The 16,237-nt window shown below is 44.2% G+C and overlaps 1 protein-coding gene across 10 annotated transcripts in view; it reads left to right on the plus strand.

Moving 5' to 3' along the window:
- SLC15A2 (solute carrier family 15 member 2) overlaps positions 1-16,237 on the plus strand; it is a 148,599-nt gene that overhangs the window by 48,842 nt on the left and 83,520 nt on the right. For 3 of the 10 annotated variants that reach the window (XM_080399756.1, XM_080399767.1, XM_080399761.1), the window contains exon 1: positions 2-9,829. The exons of 5 other annotated variants lie outside the window; for them this stretch is intronic. In XM_080399756.1, coding sequence (XP_080255882.1) covers positions 9,790-9,829 — 40 coding nt within the window. In that variant the 5' untranslated portion in view covers positions 2-9,789. 2 more of the 10 variants (XM_080399765.1, XM_080399759.1) reach the window with 1 other exon arrangement.

Raw genomic sequence — 16,237 nt, forward strand, 5'->3', positions numbered from 1 at the left:
ATAGACAATCCTGTACAATGTGTAAAAGGTCAATGGATTAGAGCGCGGAGTTCTGCAAATGGGCAGCCCTGCTACGCTGGGGCTGGCAGGCAGATGAAAAAGAAAAGCTTGACTGGGGGGCTGCTCAAAGTGTGGCAAGGTGTTTTCTGTATGGATGTGTGTTAGGGAGGTTGGGAGGGGAGAGGGAGAATGGTGGGGAAAAATTTCTGTGGTATGAGGCACAGCCAATGGGTGAATGGTGTCTGAAAGAGGAATCATCTTGCGTGAAGTTGGAGGACTTGGTCCTGTGACAGAACTGGGCTTCCTCAGCTGTGCCTTGTCCTCATCCCTCAATCCCAGCCTACCCTCAGCTGTAACCAAGTAGTGAGGGAGACCAAAGAAGTGGCTTTGTACTTTTCCGTGATACAGTGACAAGCACTGTGCAGAGAGAAAAGCAACTTTGAAAAGCTCTGGGTTTGATGACATCAAGCAGTACCAAAAACATAGGGCAGCCAATTTTCCAATTCTCTTGACAATGTTGCTTTAAAAAGTTGAAAGAAATCACTGAGATATTGCTGGGCTGAACTTTCATGAGTGCTCATGGCATGGGGAAGCTTGTTCCACATGACTATATTCCCAAGCTGCACTCTCTCAGATGAGCAAAGTGGCGGCAGCTCACACTTGAATCCCTTCCAAGGGTGGAGCTGTGGAGCTTTTGATTTTCTTATTTTCTAGGTCCAGTCAAAGGAGCCTGGGTCAGTCAAAGGATACCCATCATGCCTCTGTCCGGAAACTCTAGATGGGTTTATGCTTGTGGTCGATTTGAGGATCACCACTTATATCAGGAAGGCAATTCCTGTTGGCTCTGAGGAGAATCTGTTCAACTGAACATCTAGGCAGATGTGTTAATTATTATCCTTTCTGCCCCTTTAATGTCTGGATAGTCCCTTGCCATCTTCTTCCAAAACAAGAACCGCTCTGAATCAATTTGAATGTTACATTCAATGTGTTGCTCTCACCTGACTAGGGACAGATGTTTTATGTTCATGGCTGCACTGTGGAAAATGCTGAGGTCCTGAAGCTGACCCGTTTCAAACAAGACTCACTGCCCTGTGTTTTCCTTTCTGTAATCTTTCAAACCATCCTCCCTTCTGACTCCTGTTTTGTAAACTCTCATGAAAGTTGGTTGCAAAGTGCTATCATTGCAATTTTCAAGCAAAAGGAAAGAAATGGTGGTGGCAGATTCAGTGCAGTGTAACTGGAGGCAGTGACATGCATTACATTATATTTGGCCTTTTTATCTCTGATCCTTTCCTTTTTTTATGAGTAGCAAGATGACAATAATTCAGCTTAGGTTGACTGCTCGTTGCCTGAAGGGCTGTGGCAGTGTATCAAGAGATGGCTATGTGATGACCTCCCAGACAATTTGAATGTTAAGCCTTGTATGTTTGCCATTCTGGAAGATTCCTCATTAAAGAAGTTCTTAACAGTGCAAATGGTAAAAAAAGCCTCCTTTGCAACCAACAGGGATGAGCTCAGCTATGGCCTGGTTTCTCAGGCCTGATCAAGTTTAAAGAATAACCTACTTCCACTGGAAGGAGTAAGCTGCATCTTCTTGAGTTGCTTAGTCAATTTAGTTAACTTAGCAATGGTAGGATGGGTATAGCAGCCTGACTTGCTTTGTCCTGGAGAGCTGTTTCTCGAGGGGTTCTTAAGTCATCTTTTCTGCAATCAGACAGATGGAGTTGGCTTTGATATCTGTTTGTTTTTTCCTTTGAACCCAACTGGAATCAGTAGTTCATTTTAGGTGGGCTGCTGGAGAGCTGCTGAATGGCAGTGCAATTGTATTTTGATACCAGTGGGGAAATCCAGGGCTGATTACCTTACCCATCAGGGCTAGAATGAGTGTGGGGGCTTCCACAGTTGATAGAAAGGGAAAAGACCAGGGATGGAGAGTCTGTGGCTCAATGGCCCTCCACATATTGAAGAACAGAGAGGCAAATCCATCTGTCAGCTGATAGCGATAGCCCATCACCATGGTTCTGGAGTGACTTGGAGGACACCCACTCTCCAGCTGCTTGCTGGAAGCAGAAGGTTCAATGAAGCAAGCTTCTGTTGTGTGCCCTGAAGCCAAAGAACGCTTATTTCAGGAACAACCCAGTGCTAGCAGTGACCTTTCATATCATATCCTCTGGGGCAGGTGCTTGGCTCTGGTGCTCTGTGTAAGCTAATCCTTTGTCTTGGTTTTGGCTTTCCTTTGCTTTCCCATTTCTGGCTCACCTTGGTTCATCACATGTCAAATTAATTTCATTTTTGCTGCCTGCCAGGGTGGGGTATGGGCCAGAAATACAGTAGAGCAGAAGGTACTACATGCATAGCCTGCTTTCACTGGCCAGATACAGCTGTGCGGTCCAAGCCTGTGGTCCCAAAGCTCTTTCCTTAGCCTGTGAGCAGGCAGGAAGCCTGTTGCCTTTGATGACTCTTTTGCCCAAGAAAGCACTTTGTGACTTGTCCTACAGCAAGGTGTTAAGTGATACAGACTTGTCCCTCTCCAGGCCATCTGCCCAGTGTCTAATGGAGAAGAGAAGCTGCTCACTGTGCTGTCTAAGCTGTGTTTGGCCATCCTGCCATTTGGGCAGACCTACTACCCTTCCCTGGCTTGCACATCAATACCAACTGTCTCAGGCAACCACCCAGTGCATCTGCCACAGCTTTACAAAGCAGCCACAGCTTTCATTGGCATGACCAGAGTCATCTGTTCTGCATGAATGGCGCTGACCAGCATCTGACAAATCTCTGCACCACTGGGATCTGTTGTAAAGAGTGAGGGACTGAGTACTCCAACGCCATGACTACAGAGCAGAATTTAGTCACTGTAAGCAATAGCTCTGCCCTGATGTGGTTACCTTTGAGCTAGAATGAGTCAGGCTCCTTCCCCATTTAAAACCACCTGGATCCACAATGTCTAGCAGAGTTGTGCTACCTGTCATATTGTCAATTTTTTGGATGCCCAAAAAGCTTCAGTTTCAGTGGTGAGTGCTCTCTCCATGGAGAAGTTTGCTTTGGCAGCCAGCACATCGTTAAGGTATCTGAGAGTCTGCCCCAGCAAGGAAAGGCTAGATGGAGTGGGTAGGTGGGGCAGATCTGACCCATGCAGTTGACAGGTAGCTATGCTATGTGTTTCCTAACAGCAAACACAACCCCAGAGCTTGTCCTCTTTGGCTGACTGATAAATGAATCATGTTTACTGAAGAGGCAGCTGAGGCAGAGTAGACCTGCATTGTCACTCGATGTCAATAACCTGCCTCATTGCATGTGCTTTGTCCATGCTAGTGTACCATTAGCAAGGTGGAAAAGTGGCAGGAGAGTGCACTGGCAATGCAGTTGTCTCTGGATCTAGAAGATCTGGGAATGTAATGGTCTTAGAGGCTCAGAGGTGCACATTTCCACAGCACCAGAATGTCTGAGATTTAGAAAATCTTCCTATCCCAAAGCTGAACAAACTGCCTGCATTTTGAAATGAATGAAAACATGAAAAACATGGCTTGAGTCAGTCAAAATGTTTTTGACATTTTCTATTCAGTTGTATTTACTATGTGTTTACAGATTTTTTTAACTATAACAACTAAATATTTGAAATGACATATTTGAATAATTTTGAAACTTTATTCTCTCCCTCATTTCTGATATAAAGACAATCTTCTCAACTCCTTTCCCTTGCAAGCCCACATTATTCATGGATCTAAGTGAATCCCTACTTCCTGCTTTAAACAAAAATAATCAGTTGGTATAATGTAAATCTGCTTGATTTAATTAGAGCTTTTGTGGATCTGCAAAGTCGGGCAGTTTATCTCTTGAATGCTAAGAGTGGCAAAGAGGTCACTACTGGACATAAAATTAACTCCAGAACTAGTTTCTCCTGGATTCAAGCTCATTTTTAAATGCTGGTAATTCTGTCTTTGGTTTGAATCAGAAAATTACAGTAATAAGCCTCATAAAGCACCTAGAAATTATTTGATAGTGAGACACCAGAGATGCACATCCACATGTTTTACAGTCCTAACTGCAAGCAAAGACATTAACTACTCATTCACTGGCAGTTGATTCCAAATCCCTATAAAGGGCTTTAAGAAAATGTATGTTCTTTAGTTTTACCTTCAGCTAAGTTTCCCCTTACACTAGGTCTTGTAGCTACTTGACTCATAACGTGAGGCACAAGGGTATGAGCTACCAACAGCTTATCACCACAGTAAATCTATTCACTCCTTGCAGCGTGTATTAGTTTTTAAATAGACTTTGCTCCAGCTCTGTGTCCCTGGCACACAGAACTGTTGGTGACAACCCACTGAAATCAGTGGAATTACACTCTTATATCTGCAGATCTGGTCCTACAGGCTCCTCTTGGTCTTCTATGGCCACCTATGCCATGCACAACTTCAGCCTGGTGTGTTACCTGCCACTGGGCAGGACAATGCCTCCTCTAATGCTGGCATATTAAAATGCCAAGATGTATACATACTCATATGTATTTTGATGATATGATACCTGTAATTGTTTGAACAGTTCAGCCTGAGGAGGGTTGAACTGAGGTGCAAAGGAAGCAACTCTGGCCAAGGTACAGCAGAGGAAATGTCTGCCATAACCAACGGTAACAAACCACACCAATTACTCAATTAAAGCTAAGCCCATCTTTAATCAAGACAGTCAATTTAAGAGATCCTTGGGATTTTTTGAGAATGAGGAACTACTAATCAGTGCAAAGGGGATTGCTCCTATTTTTTCCGGGGTTGAAGTTGCCCCAAAATTTGCAGAGTGCTAATTTTAAAAATGAGAATCATTAGTTTTTAATAAAGAGCTTGCTACTTGGGAGGTGGGGGAGGGACTGAAAGCATTTCCCCATATGGTGGAGTTCATTAGTGCACTGATCAGGGAAAGCATGCAAGAAAAGTGCAGTCAAATGAGTACTCCTTATTTAACCTCCAAACCAGTAATTCAGAAAAAAAGCAATTCCTTCTAAATCTGAGTTCCAGGTGATTGCCTTTTATCTGAGCTCCATTAAATTATTCCCTTGCTAAATTCTCGTGAAATAGGCTGTTTGCTCCAGCAGCCGTTGACTCCCTGAGATCATTTTGAAACCAAACCATTCTGTTTTTATTAGTAATGATCCATCTTCCACCCTGGTGACGTGAGGGGCTTGAGGAAGGTGTTTGTGCCTAGGTGTCAACTTTCTGCACTGAATTGCTGTTTCTTCACTGGCATGGGGACAGACTAGGTGAGCTGGTTCCTGTTTGTCTCCCCGGCTGTGGGTAGCACTGGAGTACAACAGAAAGATGTGAGAGCATCTGGCAGCGATGCTGCTTTCAACCAAGTCAAGAGGCAGTGTCCTTGGCCTCACACTGTACACACTTGCAGCTAGATCCTGCTCGCCCTCATTCACAATGCAGTGTCTCAGCAAGGTCTGCTCTCTTTAGTCTCATTTACGATACTTTCTTTTTTTCTTGGTTGCCCCATATGATTCATTCCAAGGTCGATTTCTGTGTGGCAATGACCAGACATAATTTTTCTACAATCTTCTGTTTATTCTAGACTTACACACTGTGAGTTTCCCACACAGCCCTTTTTAAAAATACAGATTTATTTGGTTTTACTAAGTGTGGTCAAAGTAGCGGTTCTGAAATACCATAGGGATGGAGCATTAGGGACAGACAGATGTGATGAGCTGGGGCTGCTCCACATACCAAGTGCAGCTGGCTGAAAATAGCCTTGACCTTTTTATAAACTGAAGTATTGTCCAGCCCTGTTTTTACTGACCTGACATGGCAATGTGCTGAGGGGAGCGGGCAGGAGAACTGCCTCAGCATTTCCTAGGTGGTGCTTGCTTGGGGCATGTTTGCCTTGACAGATTTCTTCCTGTGCATGAATTCTAAGGCAGAATGAATATTTTATAAAGCTTTTTATATGCCTGTCTATGATTTTTATGGCAAATTGAGCTCCCCCCTTCTTAGCGGTCTCACAGTCATCAGTGCCTGAATTCCTGCCTCTATGTACCTCATCTTTTCTCTCTGCTGTCTCTGAGGAGGGCTTCATATCCATGACCCAGCATACGTAGCTTTGAAGCTAGTTACTGGGATCTGAAGGGCACTTCACATGGCTCAAGCAGATTCAGGCCTATGTGTGTAGAAGACCCCAGAAGTATTGGATTCCCTGCCAAGAGCAGCAATGGGAACCGCAAACTTCTTGTGGGGCTTTCAGACTCCTGCCTCTGTGCTAGGGAGCCTGGAAGTCCCCAGACCCCAAGGGGGTCCATGCATTCTGCAGTGTGTTCCACCCACTGTGGAAATGAGCTGGGTTCCCTGAGCAGCCAGATGGTACTGAGATCTGGAGACCTAGATGTCCTCAATTCAATGTAGTCCTGCCAACACCCAAAGAGGAGATTCTTCCTATCAAACCATTTTGCTACAGGTCTAGCTCCACTGACAAGGCAGCTCCTCCTGCTTCTCACCAGAACAGATGAGAGGAGAATCAGAACCTTAATCTCAAGGGATCCAACTGCATCTTATCATGTCCTCTGAATTATTCTGTCACAAGCATCTTAAATGTCTGGTTTATCTCCTCTAAAATGACCAGTACAGTGCTCTCCGATCAGCCTTATTTAACAACTAACATGCCACAGGTTGTTCAGCAACCTGAGCATTTGGGCTGAAATAATTACATTCTCTGGAGCCTCATGCCTGAACTGAGAGGGAGCTGCTGGTGCTTTTGAGATGCTTGGGATGTAGGGATCGGGGCACAGGGTGCCTGAGTGGATGGCCAGCTGGCCACCTGTATCAGATTGTTCTTCTGCAGCATACCAACTCTCAGGAGCAGCAAATTTTAGTCTTACAGTGGATTATGAAGGCAAGGCTGAAGAAAACCACCTTTTTTCTCTCTTGAGCAATTAAAAACCCAGGTTATTTTGCCTTAGGAATACAGCACAACCTGCCTGGCTTGCTCCTACCTGACTGGAAGCTATATTTAAATGGCAAAGTGATTCTTGCTTGTGTGGAAAGTGGGGGTACCTGAGAAGTGTTCAGCACTCACAGGAGGTCTGGCTTTCTGGAGAAACTGAGTAGTCAGTACAGCGAGTTTCCCTCCTGCTTGCCATTGACCAAAGCCTAAATCTAACTTTAGGCATTAAGCTGAATATGAACTCTTGAAAGCACATGACATCAATTCTGATTGCTAATCACTTTTGGTAATTGGGCTTGATATAGCCAAATCCTTTGAGGTGCCTTTCATTCCCCAACAGGGAGTGTGAAAAGAGGAGGAAGCTCTAGGGCTGAGAGGGACCACATTTGGCTAAGCTAGCTCCAACACAATTCCTGTTTTAGCTGTCTATCTTCCCTGTAGGACCAGCTGTTTCTACAAAAGCCCTCCTCTGGAGCACATGCCAAGTCAGAAAGAGACCCCACCAATAACTCTATACTTACAAAGGCACTGAGTGGTACAGAAAATATGAAAGACTCCCTTGAAATACATGAACGATGAATTAAAGAGTTAATGAATCCTCAAGAAGCTTTACATTTGCATACAGAAATCAGAGAGGGGAGGTTTACCACTACATTTGTCCAGCCAAACCCACAGATGAAGATTAACCGAAAACCTTCAGGGACAACAAACAGAACAATGTTACAGCGAGGCCAAAAGCTTGTTTCACCATTTGTTCTCTGTATGTCACTGTGGTGTACAAGTGCAGCTGTGGGTACAAGAAGAATTAACCTTGTATTCCTTATGTTCATCTCAGACACATCCTAAAGTTTAAACACTTCATAGTGCTGTTTTTTTGTATTGGACCACTTCACTGTTCCTGCCATGGAAATCCCTCCATATGGGGACACTCCACTGACACATTTCTTTGAGACTTGTTGCAGATATTTCTGTAAGTAATGTGCTTTGATTGTGTTCCTGTTCTTTCCATGTTCCCCAGCTGGGAGTGTTTGAGCAGACAGATGTTGTGTGAGGAATGTTTGTGGGAGTGGACTGTTTTGAGGCAACCACCCAAAATATTAATGAAAGAGCTTCAGAATGAGAGTTGTACAAATCTGTACTGCAAACCTGTTTCTAAGAGGTGTGCTCATCCAGGTGAAAAACTCTGAGGTGTATGATGTAACCTATGTGTCCCATTGTGCCTGCTTACATTGCAGATGACTAATACTGTTGAAGTACCTGAAACTGTTTGCATAAACCACTTGACAAATAGTTCTGAAAAACAAAGCAACCTGAGAAAAAACCATCTCTATTCATGGTATGTGTGTAAGCAAAAGGCAGAAAATGAGCAAGCTGCTATTATTATTAGTGAATTAATCACTCATCTTCAGCTCTGACAAAATGACTTAGAGGAGGCTGGAGTCTCTTTTTGCTCTATTTTCAGCCAGTGCTGGAAGCAAAAGTGCCAGAAATCTCTCTACAAAGCCTGTTCTGATGAGATTTCCAGCCAGTTTCATGAATCAAGTTGGTTTGGATTAACTGTGAATAAGCCCTTGGGCAGAACTAGCAAATCACGGGTTCATTGATCACAGACACTTCTGTGCATGGGGTCTGACCCAACACTCAATAAAGGCAATGAGAAACCTGCTGGGACAGCTTATCCGATAGCTGTGGAGCCTCTTTGTGGTTCTCTCCAAAGGAGCTGGACTCAGCTATTCCCAGGCACTGGGAACTGGATGGGGGTGAGTTTTGCTTATGGTCCATTCACCCAATTTATGGGGGGTTTGCATTTGGCCCAGGGACAAGTTCTCTCCCTGTACACTGCTCATTTAAAAAAAAACCAACCTGGTGTAGCAGATGAGACCTAGTAAGAATCAAACTTAACTTTTCCTCTTGCTGCTCTTGTTTCCCCAGCAGTAATTAACAGGGACAGATGCCTACTTCTTCTGGGATTGTTTAACTGTGAGGAAATTTTCAGGGTTGTCCTTGGAGGCTGCCGCCGCAAGTAACATGGTTTTTAAGTTATGCCCCTCTATTGATCCCCTTTCTGAACAATTTCCAGTGGTGCTTGCTCTGATCTCAAAGGTGTCCTCACTCAACCCTGTAACGATGTTCAAGGAGAACGCTATTTTAAAAGGCTGCCTCTCCTGCAGCGTGCTGTGTTTTAGATGTGTCAGGCTACATGAGAGAACCTGAAACAGAGACATTTGAGGAAAGCCTGGGAACTTTTAATCCTTGAGCCTGAGCCTAGCCATACTTTCTTACATTAGCTTAGGAGCCTCCGATTCAAACCCACCTTTCCCACCTGGTATCCAAGCCTGGAACAGGCCATGCTCCCTCTCTAATCCAGAGGAGGTCAGAAGTCTTAAAAAATAAAATTCTGTCATAAGCTTTTACCAAAAAATGCGTTCTCCAACATGTTAAGAATGACTGTTCTTGTGAGATATAATGATGGAAATCTTGTGAGACTTGTGAGTCCCCTACCTTGTTTTGAAACACCCTCCCCTGTGCCTGGGTTCCTTCTGGGTACCCAAATCCCAGCCTCAGTGTAAACTAAGCAGAAAGTTGCAGCTACTGCTCCAAAACAGGGATAAAACCTTTCATGCTCCTCTGTATCTTAAAGATGTTTCAAAAATAGAAGATAAAATATTTAGAGAATCAAGCATAAGAAGAACTCAATCTGAGATGAGGAAGAGTGGGAGTTAATGAAGTTTGGGTCTTCACCAAGTAAATATGGGATAATTAATTTAATGAGGTACATCTGTGGACCCAGCTGAGCTGTACTTGGGTGGCAGCGCATCTCACTAGTCTGGGTAGTGTTACTGTGGGGGCTGGATTTGCTGAATGCTCTTCAAGGGTGAAATACTGTTCCTGTGGTATAGAGGTTAGTAGTTGTTTCTTAGGTTTGTGTGTAGCACAGCAGTGCTGTTGTAGCATGCATAAAAGCTACTTGTTTTCTGGCTGCTTTTTGCTCTGTTACCCTCCTGGTTGTATTTGCTATGCTGTTCTTGAATGTAAATTCTATGAGTTCTCAGTAGACAGGGAATTCTGAGGTCCTTAGTGGGGTTTTTTGGCTTATGAGCATAACCAGAGCATGATTGAAGGACCAGTTTGTATCATAAAGAGGTAGAGAATATAGGTTTCTGGGTTCCCCTTGCATCACAGCTTGACAATCTCTCCTTGCCTTATAGTCCTTCTGAGGAATGAAAGAGTTAATGTATTCTCTAGCAACTTTATGGTTCCTGCAGAATAACCACCATTTTAAAGATGCCTGCCTTGATATTACAGTGTAATGCTCTGCCTGACTCAACCCTAAAAATCTGGTGACTGCTAGATAAAAATCATTGAGAATGATCGTTTCATTTGAGGCATCAATAATTTCAGCAGAGCTGTTAGGACAGAAAATGAAATTTTTTTTGTGTTAAGTAGCTTGCTCTGCTTGCTCTGCAAGTTCCAGCTGAGGCTCCTGGGGTCAGGCTTTCTGGAGGTGGAAATCCAGTATTGAATGTCTGATGGGGCATCAGACACACCTGCTTGTGAACTGTGTGAAAAGGTAGTATGTGCATTGAGAAGTAAAAGCACTGACAGAATGATCCTTCAGGGGTTGTGGGCCCAGTTCTTGTGTCTGTGGCTGGTTTTCTGCACAGCCTTTTCCTCCTTCTTATGTCTGCTCAGTTGCTGGACCAGTCTTGCAGTAGGTGGGAGGCATTAGTAGAGGTCTGACCTCCCATAATACTTCTTCAAGCAGCCTGGGCAGCCCCACAGCTGGCAGGACTTCTGCTGGAGTGACTTGAGTCAACCAAGAGCCAAGGCAGCAGGACACTATGATCCCTATCTCCACATGGGCTGTCACTGCACTCCCAAGCAGCTGCAGCACCAAACTGGAGCCGGATGCCATGCAGGAGACAAGATTTATAGGGATCATCCTTGAGGTACTGGTTTTCCTTCAGAGCTTTTCTTTTAGAAGATGGATATTCCTTTGTCACGTCTTCCCAGCCTGGTGGCAAAGTTACTTGGGCTGGCAGCCCTCAATTTGGAGGCTGATACAGAAAGACAGGTTGGAGTGAGCCTGTGTTTGAAGGGGTCTGTGCTGATTAAGGTCAGATGCTATACCATAGGGGCCGACAGACAGCAGGCCATCTCTTTCTCTCTAATTTTCCTTTCCTGCCTGTTATTTAATAAAACTACTGAGAGGAAGGCTGCATTAACTTTACTTTTATCTTTAATTCTGTGACTGCAGTAAGAGCTAGTATTTGAGAAGTCACTGAATACAAGATAGAATTGGTTTTATAATAATAATAACTTGTTTTCCCTCTTTGAAAATAAATATGGTTCTTAGTAGAAAGATCTCCCAGTTGCTGGCAGTCAATCAGCCCGGACAATTTGGGCTCCGAGTACTTGATTAGAATAACTTTAAGGAAAATTGCCTTCCTGAATCAAGTAAGGATCCATTAACCTGATGAAACGGGGTTTGCTTATCTGAGAGGTTAAGACTCAAAACGCAGCCTGGGCTGCATTCAATGAGGTCTCTTTTAGAATGGCATAAAGACGGAAAGTAATAAAACCACCATCTGTCATGTCTAGTCAATCAGATCTAGTATAAGAGAGGAATTATTCCTCTGACTTTACCATTATAAGATCGTCTGTTTGTTAACAATAGGAAGTGTCAGGAATGCTGAAAACTACTTTTATTCCCTCAAAATATTTCTAGCTGTCTTTATCTTGGAGAGAATGAATGTTAATCTGAGTGTATACAGCAAAGAAATATTTCTACATGAGTACAATGCTAAGGCATTCCATGTTGAGTCTCTTTAGTGACTTATTGTTAGAGGTAAAACTGAATGGGAGATGGACAAAAAGTGCAGTTTACACTTTGCTTCTGAAAATGATTATTTCTATAAACAAATCTTGCAAGTTGCTGAGCACTCAAAGGTTAAGTCAATTGAATATGTACCTCTCAAGTAGCCCTCTGCATCTTAAACGGCTGGCATGCTAGATCTTATGTAGCCTAGGCATAGCTGGAGATCATGCAAAAAGTGATTGCATTTTTTTGGCATGGGTTTATTATATCTAATAAATGTTGGCATTAATGTATTTCTCTGTCAGTGAGTACCAGTGTGCTCTCTTCTGTTTAATAAGGGCTATACAGGACCACCTGGATACATCTAAAGGCTTGATGTCAAACAGCAAAGATGTGCTAGCTGTGGGCACAGGAGATGGAAGAGGTGGTGGAAAGCCTATACCAGCATATCCGCAGCACCCTGTTCATCAGGGTGGAAATGCCATCTCCCTTTGTCACACATCACAGATTAGTCTGCAGTAAATGTAGTAACTGACCTGAACGGGCACATCTTCATTATCTATAAATTCTTGCTGTGTCTGGTACATGCCTATGCTACCTCACAACCCATATGTACCACTCCCATCTTGCTATTGTAGCTGATGAGCTTTTCCCTGTTTGCCAGGCAGATGTCCTCTCCAGGAAAATAGGTTTAAGAGACTTATTTTCTCTTAAATAGGGAACTAGTGAAACCTCTGCTAGGTCTGGGCATTTTGCTTTGCTCAGATACAGGTGAGACTGGCTGCTGGTGAGTAATAAGTGTAAAGGAGGAGCAGATCAATAGCTGATATCTCACCACAGGAAGATACTGGAAATCTGCAGTGTGTTTGTGTCCTTATAGTGTATGAGGTACTGTTTAGAAATAGATTAGGAAAGCAGAAAGGCTGGAGGTGAGTGTAGTAGCCTGAAGAGTGAATGTGACTTAATTTGACTTCATTAAACCTCCTGCTGTTGTGTAGGGCTCATGCTCTGAGCCTGTGTCTGCAATCGCTCAAAACACTTGGGGCTGGCTCTGTTCCTGATGAAGCCAGCAAGGCTGTGGTGGCCTGCAGGTGCAGCAAGAGCAATGTACACTGTTGCCTGCTGCTTGGGCATGTGCCATGCTGCTGCTCTGCACGTTCAGCACTGCTTGGTAGCTTCTGGGTGGCCACAAGCTGGAAAGCACAAGAGGTAGTTTTTGTGTGCCTGTGGGAAAAACATTTCTGTGTTCAGGGTTGCTCGCTGCACAAGTGAAGCATGCAGAACGTTTGCAGGTATGTCGTGCAGGACTGCTGTGGTGTGATGGGCACATCCCCATGCAAGATCTCTGGAGGAAGGAGACAGGCTGAGGACAGAAGAGAATAATTGGAGAAAGTGCCTGATTGAGTATTCAGTCATAGCCAGGTGTGCTTCAGTTAAGCTGCTGAGACAGGAGAGGTTATTTTGGAGAGAAAGGCATGTTCGGCAGAAGGAAGTTATGTGCTGGGGGGTGGCACCTGGGAAAGGCTGGGCACCCCTGGTCCCACTGATGTCAGGTGGATCAGATGCCACTCAGCTCCTAGGAAAAGCAGACCTTTTGGGGGGAGTTAGCATAAGGAGAAGAGGCACAGATGAATTCTTCCTCCTACAGAGTATAGCCTTTCTCCCAGCCAAACTCAAAGGGGGTTTGCCACAAGTGCCAGTAAAGAGCAGACTGCCCTGGGCATAGAATGGCCAGGACTAAATGAACTGTGCTATGAAGTGTCAGGGCCCCTGGAGACCCCAAAGCTGTATGTTTAAATTGACGTTAAAAAAAAAAAAAAAAAAAAAGCAAAAAGATCTCTAATTTTGTGCCAGTCCCTCTGTGACCTGATGCAGGGAAAACCCACAAGACTCACCAGCTCCAGTGAGAAGCGCAGAGCTACTTGCACTCACTCTGTTAGCAAATTGATCCCCATGATTGCTGTGGGGAAAGGCTGAAAAGAATGGATGGCACTGCGAGCTTGTTATTAAAATGCATGGAACCAGAGTTAATGAATCTTGGATGAGCCCCTGATCTGCCTGGCCCTTGGTGTGGCAGTGGAGGGAGCTGGTTGAGGAGGATCTGATTAACATCTCAGTGGAAATGACAGTCACCAGAATGCAGAAGGTTGTATCATATCTGTCTGTGCTTGCATCTGGGAGGGGTCACTGTCAGAGAGCTGATCTCTCTCTGGATTAGATCTGCAGGTTTTTTAATCAGAACAGAGGTATTTGGGGATTTACATGTTCCCTGTCTCTGGCAGCTTGCCCTGATGAAATACTGATTACACAATTGCAATCTAACTTAAACGGTAGTCAAAAAATCAGATGTGTGCTAGGATATGGTGAGAATACCCTCCCTGTGATGGCAAAGATTTGAGATTGTGCAGTGCATTATGTGTCCTGACAGAGAAGCTTGCAAAGAATAAAACAATCTGGCTGTGTACTATGGGTGTATGAAAAAAACCTGGAAATGTTGGAATTAATTGCTTCTCTGAGATTCTCCTATCCTGTAGCTGGATTACTGAATGAAACCATTTGCCCCAGATGTACAGGAGATTAGTGCTGCTTGACTCTCATTTTGTGGTCAGTGGAGTTAAGGTTAGGAAACTTGAAATAGATGCTTAAGGTGTCTGACAAGTAACATGGTCAGAACTGAACCCCCAGGTCCTGCTGCCGCATCCTGTAGCTGTGCCCCTTCCTTCACTGCCCAGTAGACCCTCCTCGTGCTGGACATCCCTGTGAGCTGGCTGTGAGGAATAGAGTAGTTAGAGGATTCCTGCTTTCTCGTTACTAGCTGCCTTCTGCTGAAGGAAAGGCTATCTGTGAGTAAAAACAGCTTTTTACTCTGGAGCTGGGTGGGAGAGGGTGTGGAACATGCCACTGGAAAAGAGCTACTGGCCAGCTGAGGGGTCGGTGCAAAAAGGGAAATCCCCAAGGCAGTATCCCGGAGGGATAACTGAGATGCAACGGTCTTTCTGCCTTTCTGCATTCCTACAGAGCCAAGGCTGCTGCAGGCTGTGATACCTTCAGTAGCTGAGCTAGCTCTTGGAGCCTGTGGCAGGATGGATCAGTATCTGTTTTTTCTTTGCATTGATAATACTACGGGCAGGGCAGCTTAATGGATAGACTGCTGGGCTGGTGTGCAAGAGGTTTCAGCAGAGTCTGCCTTTGTCAGGATGGTTTTTCTTTCCTTTTCTCGTCTCTGAAATGGAGATACTGATATGCTCAGTGAAATGCCATGAGACTTGCTTCTGATATTGATACATTTACTTCCTTTAAAGAAAACAAGAATTTGAAAACCAGAGGGTGTTAATTAAGCCTCACAAGTAGTTAATAAGGCATGACCTTCGAAGAAGGAATAGATGCCATAAGTAGCCCAAGCTAAGAAATAGCAAGATAAGCTCAAGGAGAACCAAATGGTTAATGAGACCAAAGAGAAAATTACTGGAACTGTGTGTGAACTATCCTAATTTGCATACCTAAAAGGTCCACCCTTGAGCAAAGAAAGCTCTCTACCCACAGAACAGGGTGGTGAAAAGAAAGAATGCTGCACCTTAAAATGGAGAGGAGGCCCATAAGAACCCATGAGAATTAAGTGTGACTAAACATAATTGCGAACAATTTTTTAAAGTGTATAAAGTGTTTTACCGTGTGTTAAGAGCTGCGCTATCTTTGTGGATTTACCACCTAGCACCCAACTCTCTGCAGACATGCAATAAACAAATATATTGGCTCTGTGTGTTGACCAGGTTTTGCACACTGGGTGAAGAACCCAGATTTGGCTTAACAATGTGACCAGGGAGAAAATGTTCTTTGGACACCAAACGGTCCTCAAGTACTTTTCCAAAGTTCTGCCACACCTTATAACCTTTCCTCCAGCTGCAGTGACCTCCTACCTTCTCACTCGATGAGGGGCACCCACCCTCAGCCCCAGGCAAGTGGACTGGGTGAATGTTCAGATTTTTCTGTTACCAGACTCTCTCTGTTATTCAGAGGTTTTGAACAGAGAGCCTGAGTTATACCTGAACCAGACAGCTCTGGCATTGGGTGTCTGAGGGACTAGCACATCTTGTTTGTTAGGGGCATAAAAAAGACATTCAGAATTGATTACTTATACCCTTGTGAGTCAAACAGCACTGACTAGTGTGTTGGAAACTGAGTTTTTATTTCCTTGTACACCTATCTTAGTTCTCCTTTTCTTGATTTGTTTTCTCAGAGTACTCTGTTGCTGACTTTACATACCTATGTGAACCATAAAACTAGCTATTGTTTTAACTAGGGACTGTCTCTAAGAAGTGGGTAGCATTCCTAAAATCCTTTAAATCACTATAAAAGGGAAACAAAAGCCAAGCAGGAGGGGAAGAACACAGAAACATCCCAAGGACTGGCATGTACCCTTGGGTCCAGATTACTTGGGGCACCTGGGTGTCCATTTTCTCTGTTTCCTGAGTTTACTGAAACAGTGCTACC

This window comes from Falco punctatus (genome assembly GCF_963210335.1).
Source record: "Falco punctatus genome assembly, chromosome: 8".
Lineage (NCBI taxonomy): Eukaryota > Metazoa > Chordata > Aves > Falconiformes > Falconidae > Falco > Falco punctatus.